The 27,271-nt window shown below is 43.6% G+C and overlaps 1 protein-coding gene across 2 annotated transcripts; it reads left to right on the top strand.

Moving 5' to 3' along the window:
* RGD1564712 lies at positions 1-27,271 on the top strand. Of its 2 annotated transcripts, none has more exon segments than NM_001106931.2 (4): positions 1-49; positions 1,612-1,757; positions 25,050-25,152; positions 26,912-27,271. In NM_001106931.2, coding segments are annotated over 3 exon segments (273 nt in total). In that variant the 5' UTR covers positions 1-49; positions 1,612-1,689; the 3' UTR covers positions 27,014-27,271.

Genomic DNA, 27,271 nt, shown 5'->3' with positions numbered 1-27,271 from the left:
TTCACCACTAGAGGGAGCCCTAGCAAGGGGACAAGCCTGCACATGCGCAGTAAGTCGTTTATATCCAGACAAGGCTGGATGTCGGCGCCATCTTTGTTTCGCCGCGCTGCTCTCTACATCTGTGTGTGGTATTTGTATGTGTATGTATGTGTGTGTGTATGTATGTGTGAAAGTACATGTGTGTGTGAAGGTACATGTATGTGTGGTATATGTATGTGTATGTATATGTGTGTGTGGTATGTGTGTGTGGTATGTCTGTGTGTGAAGGTACATGTGTGTGTGGTTCATGTATGTGTGTGTGTGAAGGTACATGTGTGTGTGGTATATGTATGTGTGTGTGTGTGAAGGTACATATGTGTGTGGTATATGTATGTGTATGTATGTGTGTATCTGTGAAGGTACGTGTATGTGGTATATATGTGTGTGTGTGTGTGAAGGTACATGTGTGTATTTGTGTGTGTGTGAAGATACGTGTGTGTGTGTGTTGTGTGTGTGTGTGTACATGTGCGTGTGGTATATGTATGTGTGTGGGGAGCAGGTGTGGCGGCAATCCCAAGATGGCCCCCGGGACTGCTGCCAAGTCTTATGACTAGCACCTGACTTCCTCATACACCCAAAAGTAGGCCACGCCCATTGTGAGAGCTGCACAGGTGCACCATGACACACGATCAGGCCATTTGGCGTGGACCTATGAACTGAGACTACGTAGACTGGACTAATGGGGCGAGGTTACGGGTTTTTTAGTAGGGAGTGTGCTTGGGGGTAAGAGATTGCAGCTTGCATGCAGAAAGAAAGGTTCCTGAATAAACTGCTTTGAGAAGAACGTCGTGGTGTGGCTCCTTTCTGCGGGACGGAGATGGAGACGACATATGTGTATATGTGCATGGGAGTGGGGTATGTGCACCTCTGCAATCTGAAAGCAGAAGATGGAGGATGAGGTCCAACAAGTGGGGTCAAGGAAGATGGGGGAGGTTAGTGGGTCAGGAGCAGGAATGCGAAGTATATTGGCATGTATGTATGAAAATGTCATAACTTGTATGCTAACTTTGTATGTTAACTTAAATTTTTAGTTAAAATTTTAAACGATCTCCTGTGTGACGTGCTATCTCGTGCTGTGTGACCACACATGTGCTTCTCGGCGTGTTCTCCTCTCTCCCACAGGTCCTCCTTACGCCTCTTCTCTCTTGGTGCTGCTCACTCACCTCCATCCCCACCTCTGCTGAGCCTCCTTTCCTCCCCGGCATATCATTCACCCCTGGGTCACACTGGCTCTTTCTGCCGTGTGACTCCCAAATCTGTCTCGTTCCATGTCACCATCTTCCCTTTACACTCGAGAAGCTCCCTCACTGCTCCGTGGTTCTCATCAGCATCTGTCTCCAGCTCCCAATCCCCAGCCTGATGAGTATTCAGCAACTTACAGAGCCCCAAGCATAGCTCACTCGTCCCCAGCAGCTCATGCACCTCTGCTTTGTGAGAATGAAACTACAGAAACCATCACTGATATGCTGAAATCATAATAACTTAGATTCCTCTTTATGATCTTTGTGTGGTGTATTTACAATCAATATGTTTGCTTTCAATATTTGTTCAGCGCTATCTTTGTTTTTTTAGAGAAACGACTCTCAAGCATCAGTCAAAGGACTGCAAGTTTTACCACAGAGGGATTTGCATATCTTTGCTCACTGCCCCATGATTCACGAAAGCCAAGAAGTGGAACTGTCTGGCCGTCCATCAACAGATGAATGGTTAATGCAAAGGTGGGACAGATGCACGCTGAAGTTTTATCCAGCAAAACAGAGATTATGATGTTTGCAGAAAGAGAATGGATGACAACTAGTAAGCAAAGTTACCCAGACTCAGAAAGACGAATACTGCACATTTCCCCCGCATATGAAACCCTTAGACTTTAGGTCTCAAGCATGTATATATGTGTGCATGGGTATGCATGTATGCTGTGAAACCAGGAAAAAGACCATGAAAAAGAAAAAATATTCTTTTTTTTTCTTTTTCTTTTTTTCAGAGCTGGGGACCGAACCCAGGGCCTTGCGTTTGCTAGGCAAGCGCTCTACCACTGAGCTAAATCCCCAACCCCAGAAAAAGTATTCTTAATGAGGGCGCGGAGGAGAAGGAGGATGAGAGTATCTGTAAACTGAAAGCAGAATTGGATATTTATGGAAATGCAACAATGAAACTCATTACTTTATGTGTGTTAATTTTAAAAATTAATAAGTCCCTATGCTACATTTATTATCTTCAAATCAAATCCCTCCATTTCCCTTACATGGGCACTAAATGCTAGTCCCCCTCCCACCCCCATACATGGGTGCTAAATGCTAGTCCTCCCTGCCCCCATACATGGGCACTAAATGCTAGTCCTCCCCACCCCCATATGTGGGCTCTAAATGCTAGTCCTCCCATCCCCATACATGAGCACTAAATGTTAGTTCCCCCTACCCACCCACCATATATGGGCGCTAAAAGCTAGTAGTCTCCAAGTCCCATTTCTTCTTCATAATCAGTCACCTGGGGAGCTCCTCAGCCTCTTTTGGTGTCCTCTTTGATTTTATCCCCTGGCTCACCTTGCTTGGCCTTCGATTTTTGTCTGAACTGCTCACCACTCGTGTATCAACCAAGCTGGCCTGCATCCTGCCAGAGCAGACAACTGAAAATCCCAAAGGCAAGCAGCAGCCAAAGCCTCTCTCTGCTCTCACATCGTGGTTAGAGTCTGTAGCCCCCTCTGTCCACTCCAGAAGCTACTAAGGCTGATGGCAAAGCCAAATCTGAGCATTTTAGTCTCAGGCGAGGGGATCAGAGCTGCAGAAGATTGGGATTGTTTCGTAGTCACTTTTACCTGCAAATGCTGCACATCTTGCCTATCATTGGCCCACCCAGCCTCCTTCACCACACAACAAGGGGAGTGGAGTCACGCTGTGTTGATTGGTAATGGTGGAAACTGGAAGTTCTTGGCAGCAGGAACTAATATGTTCCCAACTATGCAGGCTTCTCAGACCACTGGAATTAGGTCTTGTTAGCCCCCATCTGTTAGTTCAGTGGCCATAGGCATTTGGCCTCCTCAGTCTCAATTTGATACCCTTCTGTTCTCTATCTAGACTCCCAAGAATATATGCAATACTGCAAAGGGACCATTGCACACGTCTCTAGTAATGAGAGGACTGAGCCTAATGTGACACTAATTTGGTGGCTGGTTTATGAAGCTGGGGGAATTTGTAATGTCACTTATGAAGGCACGTAAGATGAGCAGATTTGACAGCTGGAGGGACAGGGTCTCCACTGGGACCTCTGCAGAGCCATCATGCTCTTCCTGTGCTCTGATGCAGGGTGTCATTCCTGTCTTGGATCTCTTTCCGTACCAGCCAGCTTTGCGACTCCTATGTGCAGTGAACTCCTCAGTCTATCTTTCAAGAAAAAAACCCCAGTAGCTAACAACATTCTACCCCCCTCTGCTCCCTCCCAACAATGTCACAGTTTGACAATCAAGCCTTCAACAGGAGGGGATATATCCACACCATACTAATTCCAAACCCATCTTTTACCTTTCAAGTTCCTCCCCTCTATTCTTTGCTTGGCCACTGCAGTCAGTCCATGCAGGGAAGTTGACTTTTCTCCCTACGTGGAGGCATTTTTTCCCTCCCTTTCAGATCACTACACATGTGACTATTTTATATCTCTAACAATTTTGATAGCAATTTCTAGTACATTCCATTCCTAAAGGCTGCTTTAGTCTCCCCTCAGATAGGGGGGAAGATTTACACATAGTCTGAGAAGGGAATAATTACTTCAGTCCCTGAGCACAAAAGAAAAACTATTTGGGGTCTAGGCTGCTCACCCTACAGGCAAGGGCATTTTAAGCATCACATGTCATTCTGAAACTTAACCCAACCGTCACATCAGATGAGTCATCTTTAAAATTCAAAGGAAACAGCACTTACTTCACGGGGTGCCAAGACCTTTTATGTCCCCACCATGGTTCCTAAAAGTCAGGCTTGGGAGGGATAGCTGTTCCTTACATTCAAAGTTAGGCTTAAATAGCCCAGTGGCAAAGCCTATGTTCAATATGTATGGGACCCCAAGTCCAACCCCCTCAATGAGTGAGCAAACACACAAACAGGATGATCTAGCACCTGCTTTGGTGTCCTAGGCCAGCAGGAACAAAAGCTACTGGGGAATGCCCTTGACTAAAACAGAAAGAAACATTCTCATCTCAGCTGGGACTTGTTCCAGAGGGAGCGACCATTACCGAGGCACTGCAGAGACAGACAGATCAACCCTGGGGCTGAAGCCCCTAATGCGATCTGCTCAGCTGGAGGAACCACAGAGAATCCTTAAAACCCATGATCTGGCAACACACCATAACATAACTAGCATCCAGAATGCTGGGGGTGTGTGGCGGTAGGCACCCCGAATGAACAGATGGATTGTGGCAGAGGCGTTGGCAGCACCTCTGAGACACATGAGCATCCAGACCTTGCAAAAGGAGCATTTGATGACAATTTGAGAGGCACTGCATGCTCCAACGGGTACCTACTTGGGGAGAAGCTTACTCCACATAAGGGAAGAGGAGAAACACTGGTGACAGCCCGTTGTTTGAGGCGGAATTTATGACCTCCCCTTTGCTCCTTCCTACCTAATTCCCACTTAGCATCTGTGAGGATCTCTGTGTCAGACAGAAGGACTCTGACATCAGCTGTGTGCTTTCTGAGCTGACAGTCTCATCAGGGAGCCACACACAGTCACACCTTCCCAATAGCTGCCACCTCGGCTCCAAGAGGGATATCTTGAATGTGACTCAACACCATTTTTGTCTTCATGTTTTCACTGTGTTTGGGAACACATCAGCAGTTTGAGTTTTATTGAATTATAAATATTATAAGGTAACTTTATTTTAGAAAGATTCCAATTGAGTGAAACTGAGACTTCCCCACCCCCGAAAGCACACACATAACCTTTTTATGGTATTCTTTGTTATTTGATTTTTATTGTTGTAATGTTTTGCTTGATAACTATACTTGGATTTTCTTTTCTCTCTTAATGTGCTGAAGTAAATTCTCAGTTGTATGCAGATCACTTAGTCGAAATGCACTGCATTTTAGTTGTGGCTGTCTAAGGGGAATCATCAGAGAATAGAGTGGGAGGGGAAGCATAAATTACTTTCAGTTTTTTGATTTTTCTTAAAGTAAAGGTTTGAAGATAGAATCACAGAGTTTTTTCTTTCATGAATCCACCTTTCTGGGTCTGGCCTTCCAATTGTTTCCTTAGTCAGGGTTTCCATTGTTGTGATGAAACACCATGACCAGAAGCAAGTTGGGAAGGAAAGGGTTTATTTGCCTTACAGTTCGACAATGTAGTCCATCTTTAATGAAGCCAGGACAAGAACTCAAACAGGACAAGAATCTGGAGGCAGGAGCTGATGCAGAAGCCATGGAGGAGTGCTGCTTACTGACTTTCCACGGCTTTCTCAGCCTGCTCTTTTATAGAACCCAGGACCTCCAGCCGGAAAGTAGCCCTAACACAATGGCCTGGGTCCTCACCCATCAAATGCTAGCTAAGAAAAATGCCTTATTGCAACCCAATAAGAAGAAAAACAGTATCAACCAACCAGATCCCCCAGAGCTCCCAGGGACTAAACCACCATTGTAAGAGTACACAGGGATGGACCTATGGCTCCAGCCGCATATGTAGCAGAGGATGGCCTTATCGGGCATCAATGGGAGGAGAGGCCCTTGGCCCTGTCAAGGCTCGATGCCCCAGTGTCGGGGAATGTCAGAGTGGAGAGGTGGGAGGGACTGGGGAGGAGCACCCTCATAGAAGCAGGGGGAGATATCGAGTCTCTGGAGGGGAAACCGGGAAAGGGGATAATATTTGAAATGCAAATAAAAATATCCACTAAAAGAAAACAAAAGAAAGGAAAAGTTCCTTGGGAGCATGCCCACATCCTGGTCTCACAGAGGCATTTTCTTATTGAGGTTCTTCTGGATGAGTTTAGCTCGTGTTAAGTTGACCTTTAAACTGCCCATCACACACCTCAACTTACAAGTCATAAACACCAGATATATGTGGCAATGACAATTTCTTATTTATGTGCATTATGGAAAGACAGTTATAGGTAACAATTGGGCCTCATGCCACTAGTCACAGAAATACACGCACAATCCCAGGAAGACCTCAGCATTCACTGAGGTGCTGTCTAAAGGCAAAGGCATTTTAGAAACAGCCCGTCTGGCTCCACTCTATGCTTTTAATACTGGAGACAGTGACAGAGAGGCAGACGGTGGCCCGGGTAGCATTCCAACATCATGAATCTTCTTAATTACATTAAAATTTTACAGGAGAAAATTTAAAACTTAATGTAACGGCATACAATTACCTGCGGAACTGCTTATAATGTTACCTAATGTGCATTTTTGTGTTTTTCCTTGGTACAAAGTTATTATCTGAAACCATGGATACAACCATATACTTGATAATGTTAACAGAATGTGAATATATTATATCTGTATGATTATAATATAGGGAAAAGGCAAGTGTAATCAAAATATCCTTTGCTAGACTGTCAGGTAGCTTGCACATATGAGATATGTGTATATGCATATTTAAGAATAGAAAAGAGAGCCTAAAGAAGATAATTTTCATTTAAGGAAGGAAATCCAGAGCCTGGTGCTTCAGGGTCAATGGCGGTTCAAGGCTTAACAACCCTCCTTCATTCTGAGTGTTTGGCTCTGTCCTCAAAGATGGTGTGGCCCTCTATTCCCAGCCAGGGGATGGTAGACAATTATCATCCCTGCCTATCATGTGACACACCTCCCCTCTAGGTCAGTGCCCTTCACAAGCTCCAGCCAGTGACTTCTGCTCGGACCCCATTAGTCATCTCTGACAGCAAGGGAGACTGACAATTTCATTCATTTCACTCAAAGGCATCTGAAAACAAACCAGCAACCAAGTACAGGGTTTTGGTTCATAAGAAACACAAAGAGCAAAGATGATTGGGGGAAGCTAAAGGTCTCTGCCACAAAGTTAAAGAATCTCTCCCAGAGATGTGGGCACACAGGAGGTGGGGACCGGGACGTCAGTCTGCCTGAGTGAACAGCACAAAGCGAGGGAAGACCTCCATCAAACAGGAGAGCACAGGACTCTGAAGCTTCAGTGTCAGAGGATGTCTCAAAAACAATAAAGGGGCCTTTTCTTGGTTACCTGTGGGTCACCTTACCTTTATAATGTGTAAACAACAAAGCCATGATTGTTGATTCTTAATCCACATCAGTACGCAAAAACAGGAAAACTGAAATGTCTGCATCAAGCTAGAAAGGTCAGTCAAGCAAGGAACTCTATGACTCCTGATCTCTGCATCTTCTTCTGAGAAGGCAAACTAACAGAGCATGTGAAGGCATCTAGAATAGTCTAAAGCAGGCACCTGCTATGGCATCCTTTGTCTTCTGTGCAGGACAACTGTCAGGCCTGCAGACCTGTCTGGAAGGAAGAGCCCACGAGTCTTCTGCTCTCCCCTGACTGAATAGCATACTCCAGTGGGTGAGCTTCTGCCTTAAGACTGTGCACCTGAAGAGGCTGGGAGAGGTAAGAGGTGGGTAGAGTGGGAGGGAATAAGTTCTTTCTACCACGAAAAAGTTCTGCTCTTCCCCAGAGTTGCTTGATACCCTGAGGACATGGGTTAAATTCAAAGTCAAATGCCCTGAAGAGATGTGAATTCAGACTCTCCTAACCTAAACCTGGGCAATGATAAAGGGAAGCCTGGAGTTGTCAGCCCTCAAGGTGGGGGTCCATCATCTCAACGTGCTCTTTCAGTCTTTGAGGGGGACCCTGAAGGTGTCAATGCAGGCAGCGGTCAATGGAAAAACCAGAACAAAAACCCAGTACAGATCATCAACCTAGATCAGGCTCTGGGGCGTCTAATGCCCAGCAGCTTGTCCTCAGCATATTTAAAACACAGAACAATTTGGGAAAATGTTTCCAGGCTACAACCAGTCCAATTCCAGGTATGCAACATGGCTCAGGGTGTGACTACATAGAAACTCCTCTACAAGTACATGTGACCATGAGGGTGGGTTCTATAGCTAAAGGGCCTAGAATCAGTCTCTAATTGAGACAGCATAGCAGTCAGCAGGCCATAAAGTACATCTGGCATCCCCACTAGGTTCTATCAACTCTGGGAGCTAAAGGTGAGAGTCTAAGGATGGAGAGTCTGGGATAATCATTCTGGGAAATTTGCATAAGGTCTGTATCTATAGCAAAAGGTGGGTGAAGTCAGCCTCCACAGACAGCAAAAAAGACCACCAGGTCATTAACAAAATCTACTCCAAATCTTCTGGGTGGGAAAACAAATATTTTCTCCCCTCCATTGAAAGGAGACCCCTGTGTGTTTAACATTCCTGGTTTCCCTACTGACCTTTGTGCCCCCAACAGTACTTGTTGTTGTTTGTTCATTGGTTTGCTGGTTTGTTCTTTATATGGTCATGGGTGACTCGGCCTGGCCTCAAATTCCACATCCTCCTCCCTGCATCTCTGAAGTTTTGAGATTACAGGCATTGCTGCCATTCAGAGCAGTGAATGCAGTAAACGGGCTGATCACATTTTGCCTGCACACAGGAAGCGGAGAGCCATGGCGGGAAGTAGAACAAGACAATAAACCCCCAATGCTTGATCCTACAGTGATGTCCTTCCTCCAGCAAGGCTGCACCTCCTAGAGGCTCCACCACCTCCCCAAATAGCACCACCAACTGGAGACCAAGAGTTCAAATACGGGAACCTGTGGGGAACATTTCTTATTCATATCACTACAGATGGAGTCCAGCTGAGTCAATGAGCACCTCAAAAGGGAATTTGTTTAAATGGAGATTTTTCTTACAAAGATGAAACATGAAATAGTTGTGACTAAATGTTGTTAGTAACTATGCTTTCTACTGAGATTAATGAAACTCTTTTTAAAAATGAAGCATACAAGCAAGTACGTAATCAGGCAGAGTGTGGTGGTTTCAATAAAAATGACTTTCAAAAGTTCATAAGGAGGGGTACTATTAGTATGGGGTGTGGCCTCATGGGAGTGGGCATGGCTTTGTTGCAGGAGCTGTGTCTCTAGGGGATGGGCTTTGAGTTTTTCAGAAGCTCAAGCAAGGACTAGTGTCCCATTTCTTTTCCTGCTCCTGTGGATCAAGGTGTAGAACTCTCAACTCCTTCTCTAGCATCATGTCTGTTTTATGTGCCGCCATGCTCTCCTCATGACAACAACGGACTAAACTTCTGAAACTGTAAGTCAGCCCCAAATAAATGTTCCTCTTTATAAGAGTTGCTGTGGTCATGGTGTCTATTCATGGCAATTGAAACCCAAAGATTCAGGGAGAAATAGATAAATATAATTGTAATGAAAAATGTGTACATCCATCTCATCTTCAATAAACCAGATCAATAAAAATAAACATAGGGGAATAAAATAATTAGAATCTTTCAATAGATAAATGCTAAACTGGAAACCTATAAAGAACTAACAATTCAAGAGTATATTAAATTTTCTTAAAAAGCATATACCTCAAATTCTGAGTACTAAGGGTTACCTCCTTAAATGCCAGCATACAGAACACTTGGGTCACCTTTTCCTGTCACAGTAAAAGAAATCTATAAATTATTCTTCAGGAATCAAAACAAAGCCAAATTTCTACAGAGCCCTGACTTCTACAAAACTGCTTTTAAACACTGTGTATGCAAGTGTTGATTCAAAAAGGAAATCAAACCTGTCATAGCAAAGTATGACCGTCTGGAGTTGGTGGTACTGGGCCTCGGCCTCTCTATTCTCATGGAGGGAAAACAGAAGCTTGGAAGTGTGTGCCTGAGAGAGTCCAACCGATGGACCACCGACCACTGGGCCAATCCCATCCACACGTGCCCAGGATGTTAAACAGAAGGTCCAGAATGGTGGGGAATAGTAGAGAGGGAGGGATCTCTAAATACAGATCACTAAGTAGCAATCACAGAGCAGAGCCGTGAGTGTTTTTGAAGGTGTGCAGGGGAGGGACGAAAATGTACCACCTGCATTTGGGAGGCATAAGAATTCATCCAAGATCCAAGGAAAGGGGGTCAGCGAAAAACAGGGAGTGCCAGGAAGTGTTCAGCAGACAGACTAGCAAACCATCAAGAAAACCAGCTCCGAAAAAAAAAGAACCAAAAAAAAAAAAAAAAAAAAGAAAAGAAAACCAGACAAAAGAGCAGGCTGAGAAACAGAGGGGCATGACAGTTAAATCTGAAGGTAGTCCAGAGTCAACCAAAGAGCAGCATTAGAAGGAATGCCTAGCAACTGTACCCCGGGGAATGGCAGTGAGACTCATTCCCAGGTTAGCAGGATCAGTATGTAAGGTCAGTATCCCACCTCCCTCTCTCTTCTCACTCAGTAGAACCCTTTCCCCAAAGATGCTGCTCTGTGGTTAACTGTTTCATTGTCCATAATAAGAGCAAGGAGGGGGCTGGAGAAACGGCTCAGTGGCTAACATCACTTACTGTTCTTGGACAGGACCTGGCTCAGTTCCCAGCACTTACATGGCAGCTCACAACCATCCGTAACTCCATTTCTTATATATTTGGTTGTGAGCCTAGCCTTTAGCGGCTGAGCCATCTCTCCAGCCCCGTAACTCCATTTCTGAAGGATGTGTTTCCCTCTTCTGGCTTCCCCAGGCACCTGACATGTATAGGGTACACTTGTATATATGCTGACAAAACACTCATATGCATAAAATAAAAATAAATAAATCCTTTCTAATCCCCCCTAATGTAAATAGGAAGGAAGGGATTAGGGAGGCACAAATCTGGATGTTGGCTTTGTAAGGAACTAGACAGACCTCTCCAAGATCAGGCAGCCCTTTGCTATTCACTGAGGAGTGCAAAGAGAAGCATGTTATGTTCAAGACCTGGTGGGCTGTGTTTTCTTAAACAGAAACTGGAACTAAACAGCCTGAGTCCCCGTGAAGATTGCCTGTTATTGATATCACCACACCAGTAGGCTTTTAAAGAGAGTGTTTACTTATCTAAATAAACAACTCACACGAAGCCTTCTAGAGACTGTAGATATTTTTTCTTTACTCCTCTGAGATCATTTTCCTTAGGAGACCTGGCTGGGCATTTCTCTCTATGATTCACACACCATGAGCCATGAACGTCTGGCACATGGTTATTATCTGGACTAGTAGAGCTGCCCTTGATGACCCTCACCATTTGTCCTCTGTCCTCGGTTACAGAGAAGACTGCAGCATCCTACACAACCTTGTTCAAGCAATCCTCTCCAACGCATTTTAGTCTTTTTAAATCATCAGGTGAAGCGACCTGAAGCCATGGATCCTAAGTGTGAGCCTCCCTTTTCCTCATGGCAAAGGAAGCAGAAGCAGAGAGCAGGGTTCAGAAAGACATAGGTATGATGGAGAGAACTCTCAGGAGTCAGCTTCAGAGAGAGCTCATTTTATTGTTCTGGGGTAGAATGGATGAGGGCTGTCAGAGTTACAGGCAGAAAGGTCTGATTGGTCATAACATAGCACCTAATTACCATATGGGTGGGAGGAAAGAACAGGACTTGTGTCAGTGCTTGCAGAAAGTTCTGTGCAGGGTTATCCTCTAAAAAGGGCCGGGCACCTGTGCTTAGAGACACTCTACAAACAGAGCCAGGCAGCTGAGAAAGGGAAGCCCAGCTGAGAAAGGGAGTCCTTCATTGTGTGCCAAGCTACCCAGACATGATGGACTTTGACCTTATTAGCAGGGTTCTCCAACACTTAAGACTCTCCCGGGTATTGTTGCTCCAGCCACCAGATTATAATTATGACACAGAGTGTCTCAAATCTGGTGCCAGTTGTTCATGATGGTGTTGGAAGTTCTTCCAGAGTCATACTTTTAACTGTTAGCCTTAACCTTTGTGTGTCAAGAGTATGTGTATGTACATGTCATATGCATGTATACGTCATGTGTATACACATGTCATGTGTATATGTCATGTGTGTGCATGTTATGTTTATATACATATCATATTTTGTCATGTGTGTATGTCATATTTTGTCATGTGTGTGCATGTCATGTTTTGTTATGTGTATATGCATGTCTGTGTCTATGCATGTCAAGTGTGTATGCACGTGATATATATGTGTATGTCATGTGTGTGTATGTCATGTATGTATACATGTCATATGTATGTGACTGTGTATGTGTATGTCATGTACTTGTGCACATCATATGTATGTGTGTCATGTATATGTGCACGTGTATATATGCATGTGTCTGTGCATGTCATGTATGTGTGTATGCCATGTGCATGTCCATATCCTGTGCACATTGTTTCTCACACCGCATCAAACCTTGATGACTGCAGTTACTTGCTAAATTATATGCCTTTCTAGCTATCTGGTGCATCTTTAACAAATACCCTTCCTTCCTTCAATGGTTCCTCTGTTTTGAGTATCTTTATTGTATTTGATTTAGCACTTGGATAAACTACAACCTCACTATCTTCTGTTATATGAGAGGCTTTTCCTGGAAAGACACCACACACACACACACACACACACACACACACACACACACACACACACACCTCTACTCACTCCACAAAGGGAGCCCATGACAGACCAAAGTAAAACTGCACCAAGTCCCACTTGATGAACCAATGTTTAGGTCTCGAACCCAGGACAAAGCACTGAGGTGCCTCTTTAACCTATTAAAGTGATCTGGTCATGAGGTTCCCCAGGGTCCATCCCTCAGTCCCTGCCTGTTACAAGGTACAGCAGGCATATCCTGTTCCCTACCCTAAACTTTCCCTATCCTGGGAAGGTGACCCTTGAACTAAGGCCAATTCAAGATGGCAGCATCTACAGAACACATGAAACTCAAGAAGGATGACCAAAATGTGAATGCTTCATTCCTTCTTTAAAAGGGGAACAAGAATACCCTTGTTAGGGAATAGGGAGGCAAAGTTTAGAACAGAGGCAGAAGGAACACCCATTCAGAGCCTGCCCCACATGTGGCCCATACATATACAGCCACCCAATTAGACAAGATGGATGAAGCAAAGAAGTGCAGACCGACAGGAGCCGGATGTACATCTCTCCTGAGAGACACAGCCAGAATACAGCAAATACAGAGGCGAATGCCAGCAACAAACCACTGAACTGAGAACGGGACCCCCGTTGAAGGAATCAGAGAAAGGACTGAAAGAGCTTGAAGGGGCTTGAGTCCCATATGAACAACAATGCCAAGCAACCAGAGCTTCCAGGGACTAAGCCACTACCTAAAGACTATACATGGACTGACCCTGGACTCTGACCTCATAGGTAGCAATGAATATCCTAGTAAGAGCACCAGTGGAAGGGGAAGCCCTGGGTCCTGCTAAGACTGAACCCCCAGTGAACTAGACTGTTGGGGGGAGGGCGGCAATGGGGGGAGGATGGGGAGGGGAACACCCATATAGAAGGGGAGGAGGAGGAGTTAGGGGGATGTTGGCCCAGAAACCGGGAAAGGGAATAACAATCAAAATGTAAATAAGAAATACCCAAGTTAATAAAGAAAAAGAAAAAAGATGGCAGCATCTTGGAGACTCTCCTTTGCCTGCTCCTGTTTTATGGATAGGAGTGATCTTGTTGATAGGAAAGGATGGCCTCTAAGGAAGAGAACAAGGAAGAGCAAGAGACCTTAGTGAAATATTTGCGCCTGAGTCAGGTTGGACTCAGGTTGCTTGATTCCACAGCGCACAGGTGACTACACACAGAGTCAATGATAGTTGTTATGAGCCTGACAGGTAACTTCGACCCCCTGTATTTTGTCTGTGTGTACGCATCAGAGGCCATGTGTACAGGTATACTTTTTGAGACTGGAAAGAAAGATGTTCTACTAGCTGACAAGCGAGTCCAGAAATACAGTTGAGGAGTGTTTCTGAAGCTGATGCCCATCCCATGTCCAGCCCATGAGTCTCCTTTCACAGGTTCTGTTACTTTACAGCTCTTCTCCTGGTATCTTGTGACATATATTTGCTGATAGTGAGATGTGAGTTCCACTTTGTGTCTTCTTGACCCGAGTGACTTTGTGAGTCATCCATGTTGTCTTTATTTGGGTAGAATTTCTCCCACCCTCCTTGCTTCATTTGGAAACCTTTTAAGGATGTTCACTACTTAGAGACACACCCTAGTCAGAGAATGCACAAAAGCTGCAAACAAAGTCAGTGTGACTTGTACCTTTTGGAGGAACAAGAACAAATCACCCAGCATTCAACTCAGTTGGAAAACACCCAGAAGAACCATTTCTAAAACTGCTGCTCTGTCTCCCAGTGCCTCATGCTGACACGGGGATGTCCTGGTGCTGACATCTGAGGGACAGCACCATAGCAAGGTTTCACCTCTGTGTCTGTTCTCCCACAAACTTGAGGTTGCCCTGAGAGCTGCCTATCTCTGAAGAACAGAAGAGAGTAACCAGGCACTCTCATGTTGGTCTCCTCATCTGAAGGGACAGCAAAAAGAGGAGAGAGGAAAAGCTAGCAGACCTTTGTCATGAAAAGAAAACCTTAAAAAATATCTTCCATAAGCCTAAATCTTGACCTAGTTAAATATTGAATAGTCTGGACTGGGAGCTGCATTCCTGAACAGTTATCTAAAATTCCATGTCTGTTTTCATCTGCTAGTGGTGATGCTGTAATATACCCAGTGCCTATTGGTACACATGTTTTGTGTTTCTTCCTTATTAGATGGGCCCTGGATGATTCCTTCCAATTTGATCGTATCGTATAGTGTTAAAAGCTTGGGTCAGTACTTTGACGATGTCTTTGTAAACATCCTAGCTGCCTTGCCCCCAGCTGTCTTCACTTTACCCCTCCCCCATAAGTGTGACAATCAAATGAATCCAGAGGACGTTATACTAAGCAAATGAGCCAGCATCAGGGCAGGTGCTGTGTGGCTGCTCCCATGAGGTATCTGTAATAGTCAAGCTCACAGATGGGGAGAGCACAATGGGGGTCACAGGAGAGGAGGGCAGGGGATGTACAATCTCAATAATGCAAAAGGTTGACAGCACTATGCCTGTAATTGACAATATGAATCCATACCTTTATAACCTGCTGAGGGTGGATTTCATGTCAGTGTTTCTTATCACATATTTGTTTAAAGGTACAAAGCTATAACTATAATAGACACATATTCTCTCTTTCCTCCTGTCACTGTGGATAAACTGTCTATATCACCATTGAGGGTACCTTCCCTCAGTGCCTTGGTCCCATCTCTTCCAGCCATCATCTTCTTTTGTCTTTTGGATTGTCAGCTGCTTCTTCTCTGTTGCTTTGATGTTGCCAGCATGCACGTGTCCTACTGTGGTATATGTGCCTGTGGTCAGACTATGTCCCCAGGTGCTGGAACTTCTGTGTGACAATGTTGAGCTCATGGGACCTCTGAGAAAGCAGAGCATGGTAGGACATTGCTATGTCACTGGAGGGGGGTCATCCCAATTAGGATGTACAAAAGTGAATTGTTTTAAAAAATAATTTAAGGAACCAGCCTGAAGCCTGGCCCCAGAATCCCTAACTTCAGTCTAATGATGTGATCTCTTCCATCATGACTCCATATGCTGTGTGGTTCTCACCAGACGTCCAACTGATGAAGCCACCCAGCCCCTGGCTCTGAAACCATGAGCTAAATGAACTACTGTCCTTTGTAATGTACCAGCCTTGGTTATTTTTATAGGAGAAAAAAATAGACTAAAACATTTCCCTTCTGGCATCCATTCTGTACATGAGAAAACTCTCCTCTGACCTTACCATATTCTCCAACTATGACCCTGGGGCCCTGTAATTTTCACAGCAGACATTTACAAAGGTGCTCTGTTCTTGTCCTCACTTCCTTGATGCACTTTAGCTTGGATTTTCTATACTGATTTAAGTACAGTCTAGCTTAAGCTATATATAGTAGTGGTATGTATGTATGTATGTATGTATGTATGTATGTATGTATGTATGTATGTATATCCACACACATACTTTTCACATTCCTGCTCTAAAAGGCAAAAACTGAGTCTTTTTGCTTTGGGTCCTTTAAGGTCTTCATCAATTCAAGGTCTTCATCAGTTCAGTTTATAGAATTAAGCCCATCGTCATTCTTTAATCTTCTCTTTTATAATTTTTAAGTTGTTTGGAACTTAAACCGCCAGCTCTCATACCTGTGCCTGCCTATTTGGAATCATTCTCTAACATGACAATTTTCTTTCTATTAGCACTTGTAATTTAAATCAGGCTCTGTATTCAGTGAATGGATGGATGTACACAAATGCATTTTTCAGAAAGAATATGTAGGTGGCACTTCACAAATTTCAACCAGATATATCCAATTTTGGTTCTTTAAAATCCCGAGGAGGAGTGCCCAGCTATGGCCTTTGCACACAAATCTGCATGGACTTAAAGTTTGTGTAATCATTTCCATTGTTCTTAGGAGAACAGATCTCCACAGAGGCCATGGTATTCTACTTCTGTTGTGATTAGATTAGTCAAGGATGACACTCACGACACTCCACAAGTGAGTCTGGGGTGAGAACCATGTTAGGAAGCATTGTTACGGGCATGCCTCTGATTGCCCTGAGTGACAGAGAGTGTAAGAACAGCCTGGGGAGGTTTCCTTTTCAGACAGTGTCTCCTCTCATCTGGCTTGCCTGGGTTTAAATCTAAACACTATCACTCAGTGTTGCATTTATGAGAAGTAGATGAAGAACAAAAAGGTTTACTTCTTGTCTTAGTTACTGTTCCACTTCTGTGAAGAGACACCATGACCAAGGCAACTCATATTAGAAAGGATTTATTTGGGGCGTACAGTTTCCGAGGGTTAGAGTCCATGACTATCATGGTGTGAAGTATAGTACAAGGAAGGCAGGTAGCTCAGAGCTTACATCTTCTCCACAAGCTTGCAGCTGAGCGTCTACAGGAAATGGTGTGCACTTTTGAAACCTCAAAGCATATCCCCAGTGACACACTTCCTCCAACGAGGCCATGCCTCCTACTCCTTCCCAAACAGATCCACCAACTCGGCATTCAAACATCTGAGCATGTGAGAACTGTTCTTATTCAAACCACCACAATTTTGTTTTATATTTATGTTGTAGAGAGTGATGATGTTTGGTATCCAGCAAAGAAGAAAAGATTATAATTCTTGTCCTTTAAAAATTTCAACCAGATATATCCAATCATTGCTTTCTTACTCTTGCCTGGAGTATACTGCTTTTTTTGTTTTGTTTTGCTTTGTTTTGTTTTGTTTTTGTCTTTGAGGCAGGATCCCACACCATAGATAGGCTAATCTCAAATCTACGGCCTCCCAAGTGCTATGATTACAAGCATGGATTATAACACTCAAAATCAATTTTTATATTCCAATTGGTTTCTGTAAATCACAAGTTTTCTTCTATTATATCTTACATCTCAAGTTCATTCTATTAATCATATATACTCTCTGGCCAATTCATCATTCATAGGTTGGGTCTTTGTGAGATCCATCCATATTCTCACCTTCTATGTCTGTCAAAATGCATCATTCAGAAATTAGGTCATTGTGGAGGCTCATCTATATTTCTCATCTTCCTCCATTTTTAATTATTCATATTCTGGAAGGGCCTCCTCAGTTTTACCTTCTACTCGGTGGTTTACAGAACTATAAGGAAACAATAGTGAAAAGTTCTAGAGAACCCCTGTTGGATCCATTATTTGGGCCAAGGATGAAAGTGGAGAGGGGTACAGTGGGGAGGAGTGCAGTAGGGAGGGGTGCAGTGGGGAGTGGTGCAGAAGAGGGGTACAGTGGAAAGAGTGTAGTGGAGAGGGCTGCAGTGGGGGGTTCAGTGAGGAAGGTACAGTGGGGAGGGGTGCAGTAGGGAGGGTACAGTGTAAAGGGGTACAGTAAGGAGAGGTGCATTGCAGAGGGTACAACGTAAAGGAGTACAGTAGGGATGGGTACAGTGGAGAGGGGTGCAGTGGGGAGCACTGCCAAAGAAGAGGGGTGCAGTGGGGAGGCTACAGTGTAAAGAGGTGCAGTGGGGAGGGTACAGTGTATGGGGTGAAGTGGGGAAGGAGTGCTACCAGCTTTTTAACAGGAAGCCTTCTACTGCTGTGTTGTTTACCTGATGTCTTCTGCTGGTGAACTTGCTCTCTCCTACCTGTAACATAAGCTTTCACTGGAAAGTGATGCAACATTCCAATAAACCTCTTCCTAAGACTTCTCCATATTAATAACAACCATCAAATAGATGTGCCCTAAATTTTTCTTCAAATTTTCACAATAAATCTAATTTGTATTTCCTTTTCTCCCCTTGTCTTTAAAACATCACTCACTTATCTCTTTTAATTCTGCAAGGTTTTTTGTTTCAGTTATTTACTTACTTATCCTCACCCAGGATCCATCCTGGCCACAAATGAGAGGATGCACTCACTATAACCTGTTTATGGTCGCTTCTCAAACTGGTAGAGTTAGCCATCAAATACCAAGCCAAAGCACGCAAGTCATCCCATCTCCAAGTCCAACTCCAGTAGGACTGGACCCTTTACCAAACCCAATATGATTCTTGTTTATCATTTCTAAATCATGAGAAGAAAACAAAGTCCCAAAGAAACAAGCCAGCACTGGACTGGTGTTCTTTGAAGGGAAGTGGCAAAAGGAAGAACTATGGCTTTAAGCATCTGCAACTGAGAGAAAGAGTTTTAAACTAGCTCAAAACTCAGCAACAGGATCTGACTCAGGAAGACAGATGGTTAAACATGCAGGAGGACTGATACAGACTCACTGACCCTCTGCATGTCACCGGACTTGAGTAAATGAGTAACAGGTTCTGTTCTGCCCCTGTGATGTTTGTTCAAGCCCCCATTGTGCCCTACAGATAATGTTCCAGCCATTGTGTCCTGCAGATAGTATTCCAGGAAACCCGGCCAAAGCCTAACCAGATGTGTTTCAGATGCAGATGCCTCGTCAACTCTGACAAACATTTACCCTAAAGGACAGGAATCAAGATCTTTTCTCAGAAGAATGAGGGCTTGACCTTTCCCCTGATTTAAACCCTAGAGTCTTAAGAACAATCCTGTGACTTTGAGAGTTTCCCCTTGAAACATTTTTGGTATTTCCTTTTGACATCCCCTCATCTCCTGGGTCTTGTGACTTCTTCCTTTAAAAAGCCCTTCTCCCAGCCACTCAGGGTCGACACCTCTGTCTCCTGCTTGGGATATATGTCTGTCCGGAGCCTTCCGTAATAAACCTCGCCTCTGCGTATTGCATCAAGATGGTCTTTCATGTGTCTGGGGTCCGTGACTTCCCGAGACTTGAGTAAGGGTCTCCCTTCGGGGATCTTTCACAACTCCTCAGAGCTCTCAAGGGTGCTTCTGGTCTCCTTAGTCACATTAAATTCGGACAGTCCTGCCTTAAACAAAAGGCTGCTGATACTCAGAATTCTGACAGCACACCCTGCTAGTTTCTGTTTGTCTGTTTTGTTTTTTGTAAAACTCTGTTTTTGCATGTACTGAATATGCAGTCTGAACCTCTGGCCATGCATGACCATGTACTGAACTCCTGTATATTCTTCTACTTGGCTTATTAGCTTAAATGCCTGCCTCTGCTGCTAGACTGTCCCTTGAAGCTAAGAGATACAGTTCCCAATCAGGTGCCTTTTCAACAGTAGATTGGTGTCTTAAACTAACAGGCTGTGGAATAAAGACACATTGTAGCTACTGCAGAAATAGCTTTTATTCAGAGGGAAATTTGTGCCTGGCTTTTTGGTTTCTAGAACTTTTATGGGAAAGTCCTGGGCAGGGTAAAGAGTTACCTTTAATCGTATTGCATCAGTAAACTATCAGAGGTGTCACAGACATCATGGTCAGAGTTTCTTAACCCAGCCCTACCACAAAGAAAACAATAGGAATTCCCGGTGGACAAGGGAATATATGTGGGAAAACTGCTAATTAAGGTCTGGATGGCTTTCTGGGGCTCCACTCATAATTGAGGACTCTCTTCATTAGCAGAGCTCCTCCTTCTCTGACCTTGTCTAGGGTAGTCTGAGACCCCACACCTGCCTCTATCTGGGGAAGGTTATGTAACCTCAATTAGTTTACAGGATCAATTTCCTTTCTCCTGACAAAACCTATTCAGCCAGCACCTGAGATTCCTAAAAAGGCTTCCCCATGCTAATAAGGCATTCCAGGTACCCTAAAGCCCCCAGCCAAGGACCTTTGCCCATCCTGAATGTTCCTACCCTCAGTATCCCAAAACTTTTTAAGCCTTCAATCACTCTAAGTAAAGTTGATCTGCCTACTGACTGGCGGTCTCAGTGTGGTCATTCACTGTAGGTACTCACAGGGCTTTTGAACCCCCACTCGACTTCACAGTTCCCTTGTGGATCCAATTAGCCGACAACCCATGAGGGCAGGGAGACCCACGTATATGTCAATTCTTGGTTCTAAATCTTAGAGTAATCGCAAAGGACAAGGTTATGATGCTGAATGCACAAATTCCTAAAAACAGAACCAGCTATTTCATGACTCAAATAATTGTTATCCGTGTGTGTGTTCATAGGTGCTTAATAAGTATTTGAAGGAAATCCAGTCAGAATGAGTCAGATTACAATGATTTTGCTTAAAAACTGTAATTCAAGCAAGAAAGCTAGTGTAAGTAAAAGCTAAGAAGCATAGTGAACAGCCGTCATTAAATGGCCATTTAAAACCTTTTAGCAGTACCCCAAGAACTGCTTAAAGCCAGAATCAGAAAATACGGTTGCTCCGGTTGTTTTCATCTGCATTTAAAAATACTCCATCCATAAACTAAGTGCTCTTGGCAGGGATTTTTGTCTACTGTCGTAGTGAGGGTTTCCATTGTCGTGAAGAGACACCATGACAAAGTCAACTCTTATAAAGGAAAGCATTTAATTGGAGATGGCTCAGAGTTTAGTCCATTATCAATATGGTGGGAAGCATGGTTGCATGTAGGCAGACATGGTGCTGGAGAAGGAACCAAGAGTTCTATTCTAGATCCTCAGACAACAAGCAAAGAATATGACACAGGGCCTGACTTAAGCCTTTGAAACCTCAAAGCCCACATCAAATGACACACTTGCTCCAAAGAGGCCACACCTCCTAGTAGTACCACTCCCTATCCCTAAGCATTCAAACACATGAATCTATGGGGGGCCATACTGAAGGACCCTAGGTACCTTTGCCAGCCTTACACCCATGCCTCAGTTCAAGATTAGGTCATGTACCTACCAGCTTCCTGCCTCAGGTCAAGGCTAGGTCTAGTTCCATTCTCCATCCACAGTTCTTAGGAGGAGCAGGAACATTGTTGAAAAACCACAGAATGTACTGACTGGTAGTCACCTGACCCTCTAGTCCCAGATAGAGTTCAAATGCGCGTCATAGGCTTGCTAGCCAATAGATTCAAAGGTCAATATGCTTAGCCAATAAGTTTAAACTGTAACCTTGCTGATGTAACCTGTATCCCTAAAAACTGCTTGTTATAGTTATTGGGGTCACCTTCTAGTCACTGGCCATGAGGGTCCACCCCGACGTACCTGAAAAATAAACCTCTTGGTGTTTGCATCGAACTCCATTCCCGTGTCTCACTTGGGGCTTGGGGGTGTCTCCCAGTAGTTAAGACTCACTTCGAGTCTTACAAGACCTATTCAAACCACCACATTCCACCCCCTGGCCTCCATAGGTTTGTAGCCATAACATAATGCAAACTGCATTTAGTTCAACTTCAAAAGTTTGGTGAGTCTATCACAGTCTCAACAATGTTTAAATGTCCAAAGTTCAAAGTTACCAATCTCTTAACTGCAATATCTTTAAAAATCAAAATCAAAAAGCAGATCACATACTTTCAACATATTATGGCACAGGATGTACATTACTGTTCCAAAATGTAGGGAAGGGAGCATAATGAGGAAATAATGCTTCTGACTTAGTTTCATTTCTTTTGCTGTGATAAAATATCTTAATAAAAGAGACCTCAAAAAGAAAGGAGTTTATTCCATTATATAATTCCAAATTATAATCCACTGTAGCAGGGGAATCAAGGCAGGAACTAGCTGGTCATAACAGACCCACAGTCAAGAACAGAGATAAATGAATGCTTGCTTGCTTGCTTGCTTGCTTGCTTGCTTGCTTGCTTGCTTGCTTGCTTGCTTGCTTAAGTTCAGCTCAATTCCTCCATGCTTAGAAAATTCTGTCCCTCTATTCCTAGGGAATGATACCACCCACAGTTGGCTGGATCTTCACAAATCATTTAAGATAATTTCTCTATAGACATATCTACAGGCCAATCCAATGTACATAATCCTTCCTTGAGACTCTTTTCCCAAGTAAGCCTAGGTTATATCAACTTAACAATTAAAGCTAACCACCATAATTTCCAACCTAAAAGTCCAGATATGTTAGGGAATCCCGAATAAAGTCACTGCTACTCATCTGAACTTTCTTAGCAGACTCATAGTCTCTCAAAAAGACAAGCTTTACTTTGTCTGTGGGATCAAATTCATACACATCAAAAACCATTCTGTATGTTATTTATTTTGAGCTTATGAATTTTGTAGTACAAAGTTGGATAAATGTTCTTCATTCATCCACACAGGACAAATAGCAGAAAATACTTTTTGATATTTACTAGTATATCTTATTTGACCAATATGTAGCCAACTCTTAGCCCTATCAAGCTGATACATAAAATTAGGCAGCATAGAACTTGTCAACTCAATTCAGGGGAAAGATGAAGCAGAGTTGCCTTCTCCAAACCAGCAATGGCAGTGAAGCCAGATAACTGAGAAGGGGACTTGTTGAGCAATGACAGAGACCAGAGTTCAGAGCCTAGTGCCCACTTAACAAGCCATGCTCTCAGAAATGCCCTACATTCAACTCCAAGGGATCAATGCCCTCTTCTAGCAGGTACATCTACACACAAACACACAAATACAAATACACACATACACACAAACAAAAGTCTTTCAAAAAGGCTACTGGTGACACCCTTTTCATCTAACTTAGACAACTATGTCTCTCAGGCTGATTAAACCCAAAGTGAAGGATGGCTCCTAAAATTATCAATGCCTCTCAAGCTTCTATAAACTTTTTGACATACACTTTTTCAATTTTTTGTGGTTCTTCTTTCTGTCTTAAGAAGTCACAGGAAGAAGGCTGCTTCGTGTACTCTTCATCTGTTTAAACATCTCTCCTGTCCTCCATGACCCAGTTTAAATCCAGCTGTGCTTTCTGAAACTGTGGTAGAGATAAACAGACATCTAAACACTGAGGTGGTGCCGAGAGACATTCCATCACCACTGCCTTGATAACACAAGTACAGAGACTGGCTTCCGGCTTGCCACTGTCTGCACGAAAAAATTAAACTAATACCATAAAAAAAAATCTCTTTGGCTTTGGGCACTGAATATATTCCTATTCCCCTTAAGAACATTTTAAAAAGACCTTAGAACACTAAAGTGATACAATTAATACAGTTCTATTTAATATTCTTATCAAAAGCCTTAATCCGAATCTATCAGCCAAGCCTCCAGGCTTAACTTCCCATTTTTCAGGAAATAAAAGGGGCTGAGGGAGGCAGTAAAATGTTCCAGGAGGAAATAGTCAGATCTGAAATCTATAGGGTAATCAAGCTGGACTCTTCAAAGAGTGGAAAGGAGCTTCTGAAAAATTAATAAGAAATAATAACCAAATATAGTGTGTAAAGTTAGCCTGAAACCTAATTTTAAAAAAAATTACAGAGGCAGTGAGGAAGAAAAATGGGGGAGCTGGAGAGAGAGAAAATAGGGAGGGCAGTAGCTCTAGCTTTTTTATAGATTTATTTGGAAACAACACAGGAAAGTTTGAGTCTAAACTATAGTTTAATGATATAACAACATTTCAGTTTACTTCCTAAAGACAACTGTAAAACTAAAAGCCTCATGCTTGGGAGAAGCATATGGGTGCATTTAGGGGAAGGTGTTCCAAAGGTTGCAAATGACACTCAACAGTTACACCAAGCAAGCACCTGAAGACAAAGCCAATATGGCGACCTGTTGTTAGTCAGCAGCTGTTGGCTCCTCCTCTCTCACGGGATGTGGACATTCACAATGAAGGCTTTTTACATTCCTGTATATTGGGTGTTTTTCATAATAAAATGCTCAGAAAGTGCTTGAGGGTCCAGTTTGTTGTCTGAATGTTCAGATCACCTGTGCAGTACATTGAAGCAGAGCCCAGCCGAGTGCTGAACAGTGACTGTCTGGTGGCCCCGTGCCCCACACTTTGGGAAACTACACAAGGCTGATCACTGTGAGTTCAACTGAGTCCACAGCATGGCATCTCAGCCTTCTTCCCAGCTCTGATGAGATCTGGCCCCATGTACCAGGAGTTGTTTCTATGCCTTTTAGCCCTCTCCTTCTATGCCCTTTTAAAAGACATTCTTCTTCATCTTTGATTGTCTCATAGCTTTGTTAGTGGTCAGAAACACTTAATAATTTACTGCGAGATGAGTTAGTGCTGTGTCTCTTTCTTTAAATATCTCGAAACACCAATTTGGAACAAGAACAATGGTGCATTATGACTTGGTAATACAATTTAGCCCATTTTAAAAACATTTGGAAATTAAATTTATGAAGAGCATCATCATTCACCATCAGCCCAGTGTTCCCCTCAGAGTATTATGGTCGCCATGCTGGTTTACATGGTCAGCTCGGCAGTGGAGAGAACAGACATGGAGCCACTGGAAAGACCATCATGCTCGCATTACTTCCTGCCTTTCCTAGTGGACTTGTTCTGACCACACCCTGATCTCGGAATAGTCTTCCAAAGCAGAGTCTCAGTGTCAATCAGGGGTGTTTCAGCCCTTCACTCAGTGATGCATTTTTCCTCATTTCCTCTGGTGATTCTAGTGACAGCCAGCTCAGGGAACCATGGCCCCACTCAGCCATGATCATTCATACACCAGTTACACACACACACACACACACACACGAGTTTGCCTGTGCCTTGATACTACTTCCCTTCATGCCTCCATTTTCTCCTCACTTTAATCCATTAGGTCAACCACCATTTTTATACTCCAGGAGAAGAAGGACTTTTATGTAAAGGCCCATCCACAGCCCTACCGGAACTCCAATCCAACACTCAAGGTTACAAGCAAGGTAAGGGAGCTGGCTACCATTTTCTATGAGATGGGAGGGCCCCTCCCAGTTAAACACAATCCTGTGTTTATTTTCCTTTTATTACACAGGTAGCCAAAGCAGGTGACCTCATTGTAAAAGAAATAATTTAAAATAGTTCAAGTAAAACCACAACATCCATTTCCAGTCCCCCCTCTCAGAAGGAATGAATAGCGAATACATTTCACCTTCACTTTACAGTGTCTTCTTGTACATCGAGATAAGTAAGTGCTTTTTACACTGTAAGATAGGAGTTTGTCCTGTAGGGTACACTTGGAGATGACGTGAGACAAATAGGGTGTGTCAACTCTAGATGATACTAGCACCTAGTGTACAGAGTCCAGAGATGCTGCTACACATCCGAAGGGCACAGGACACCACACACCCATGCCCTAACAAAGAATTATCTAGCACAAATGCCAGAAGTCCCAAGGTTCAACTGTAGAACATCGTCAACGACCAACCGTTTTTTGAAGTTTAAAAGGACAGTTTCTGGTAACACATGTGAATATATTTGTGGACACATGGAAACATAGCATTTTGCCTGTGGCTGTTTTACACTAATGTGTTATACAAGTCCATGACTCGTTAGAAGATTCTCCATCTGAGGGGCCAGAGTTCTGTGTGGCTTTTCTAACTGCAATACCCTTGCTGAGAAGTCTCCGTGGGTCCATTTACCTACCTCCAGGGGATGATGTTGGAGAATTCTGGTCCTTCCCAGTGTGACTGACCTGCAGTGAACATCCACAGTGGGAAATGTGTTAGGTGGGGTAAAGGATGCTGGGCACTGAGAACCAGAAAAGAGGCCCTGTGCTTTGAGGGAAGCAAGGAGTCCTCTGTTCTTACTGCCACCTCCTTGGCCCTTCTTAAGCAGGAATTGCCACTACGTCACATTACTGCCTGTTACCTTGTATGGCAGAGGCCACCTCCTGCCACAAACATTTTCAACAGAACACTATGGGCTCTGAAGCCACTTGTTGGGTTTCCCACTCTGATATTCTCCCAGGTTGCCCTCTCTCCAGGCATAATTTGCCTGCTGTCTAGGCCTCTCTAGGAGCTGTTGGGAGTTCTGGCACACCTCTTTGAACCATAATCAAATATGGACACAGCATCACTCAGCAGAACAAACCGCATGGATTCTGAGCAATCAGTATTAATACAGTCAAAGATGCAGAGTGACAGGGGCCTTAGCTTTTCCACAAATGGCTTCAGGGTTTTAATTATCATGGCAAGCATCATGTAGACTAACCTGACAAAAAGACAACCCTCCCCACATGTCCTGGGACAACTGCGTATTGTGATCGGTGAGAGTAATTTATTTCCACAGAACTGACTCCATAAAGGGCATTTTGAGTGTCTAGTTCCCTAAATAACTTGGACCCACCGTTGCCAGCTCTGGCCCTAGAGAGGAAGGAGAGCCGTAATTAATTGACTCATTTATGATTAATGCCCTCCTGCCTTCCTTTGCTCCCAGTCTCCAAAGAGAAAATTGCTAGCCCTCTGACTCCACGTCCAAGAACTAACTCATTTAAAATAAATAAAGAAATCTGGTTGACAAGCAAGGAGTCAGTTGCTCATAGAAACTCCTTGAGGCTACACCTCTCCTGTGTCTGTCTCAGGAGCTCATCTAAGGAAGGAGTGTATGTAGCTCTCAGCTATAGGCACTAGGTACACACAGGGAAGCCATGCTTTTTAAGTTAAATTTAATTTGATTTTAGTTTCCTATTTTTTAACCCCTTAGGTACCTAAGGAGGTACAGACAGGAAGTGGGGGAGCAGAAGAAAATTGGAAGAAAAAAAACTTACAAAAGCCCTTACTTCTCTACAGCACTGAGTTATCTTGAGTCCGATCTGCTTTTATGTGACCTGCTCTAAGTGAGTGTTGGAGTCTAAATGCTTTGAATTGAACTGTTCCAGCCCCCATCCTGTTTCTAAAGCAGAAAGACCACAGTGGGACACAACTTATCAACATTGTTGGTTGGTTGTTGGTTTGTTTGTTTGTTGTTTTCCTGATCATTCATAGTGTTTTGAGAATATCCTACTGTACTTTGTTTAAGTGATATTGTTTAAATATAAACTCATGGCAGGTAGCCACTTAAGAA

Source organism: Rattus norvegicus, chromosome 4 (assembly GCF_021556685.1).
Source record: "Rattus norvegicus strain SHRSP/BbbUtx chromosome 4, alternate assembly SHRSP_T2T, whole genome shotgun sequence".
NCBI lineage: Eukaryota > Metazoa > Chordata > Mammalia > Rodentia > Muridae > Rattus > Rattus norvegicus.
The sequence above is the reverse complement of the archived record's forward strand: the minus strand, read 5'-3'. Positions and strand labels throughout refer to the sequence as shown.

Bases quoted from the DNA above. Each gene is read 5' to 3' on its own strand.
- RGD1564712 (XM_087657092.1), top strand. From the start codon at position 1,690: ATGATTCACGAAAGCCAAGAAGTGGAACTGTCTGGCCGTCCATCAACA. The intron at 1,758-25,049 runs GTGGGACAGATG...TTAATCCATTAG, and splicing joins GATGAATGGTTAATGCAAAG to GTCAACCACCATTTTTATAC. The intron at 25,153-26,911 runs GTAAGGGAGCTG...TTAACCCCTTAG, and splicing joins CACTCAAGGTTACAAGCAAG to GTACCTAAGGAGGTACAGAC.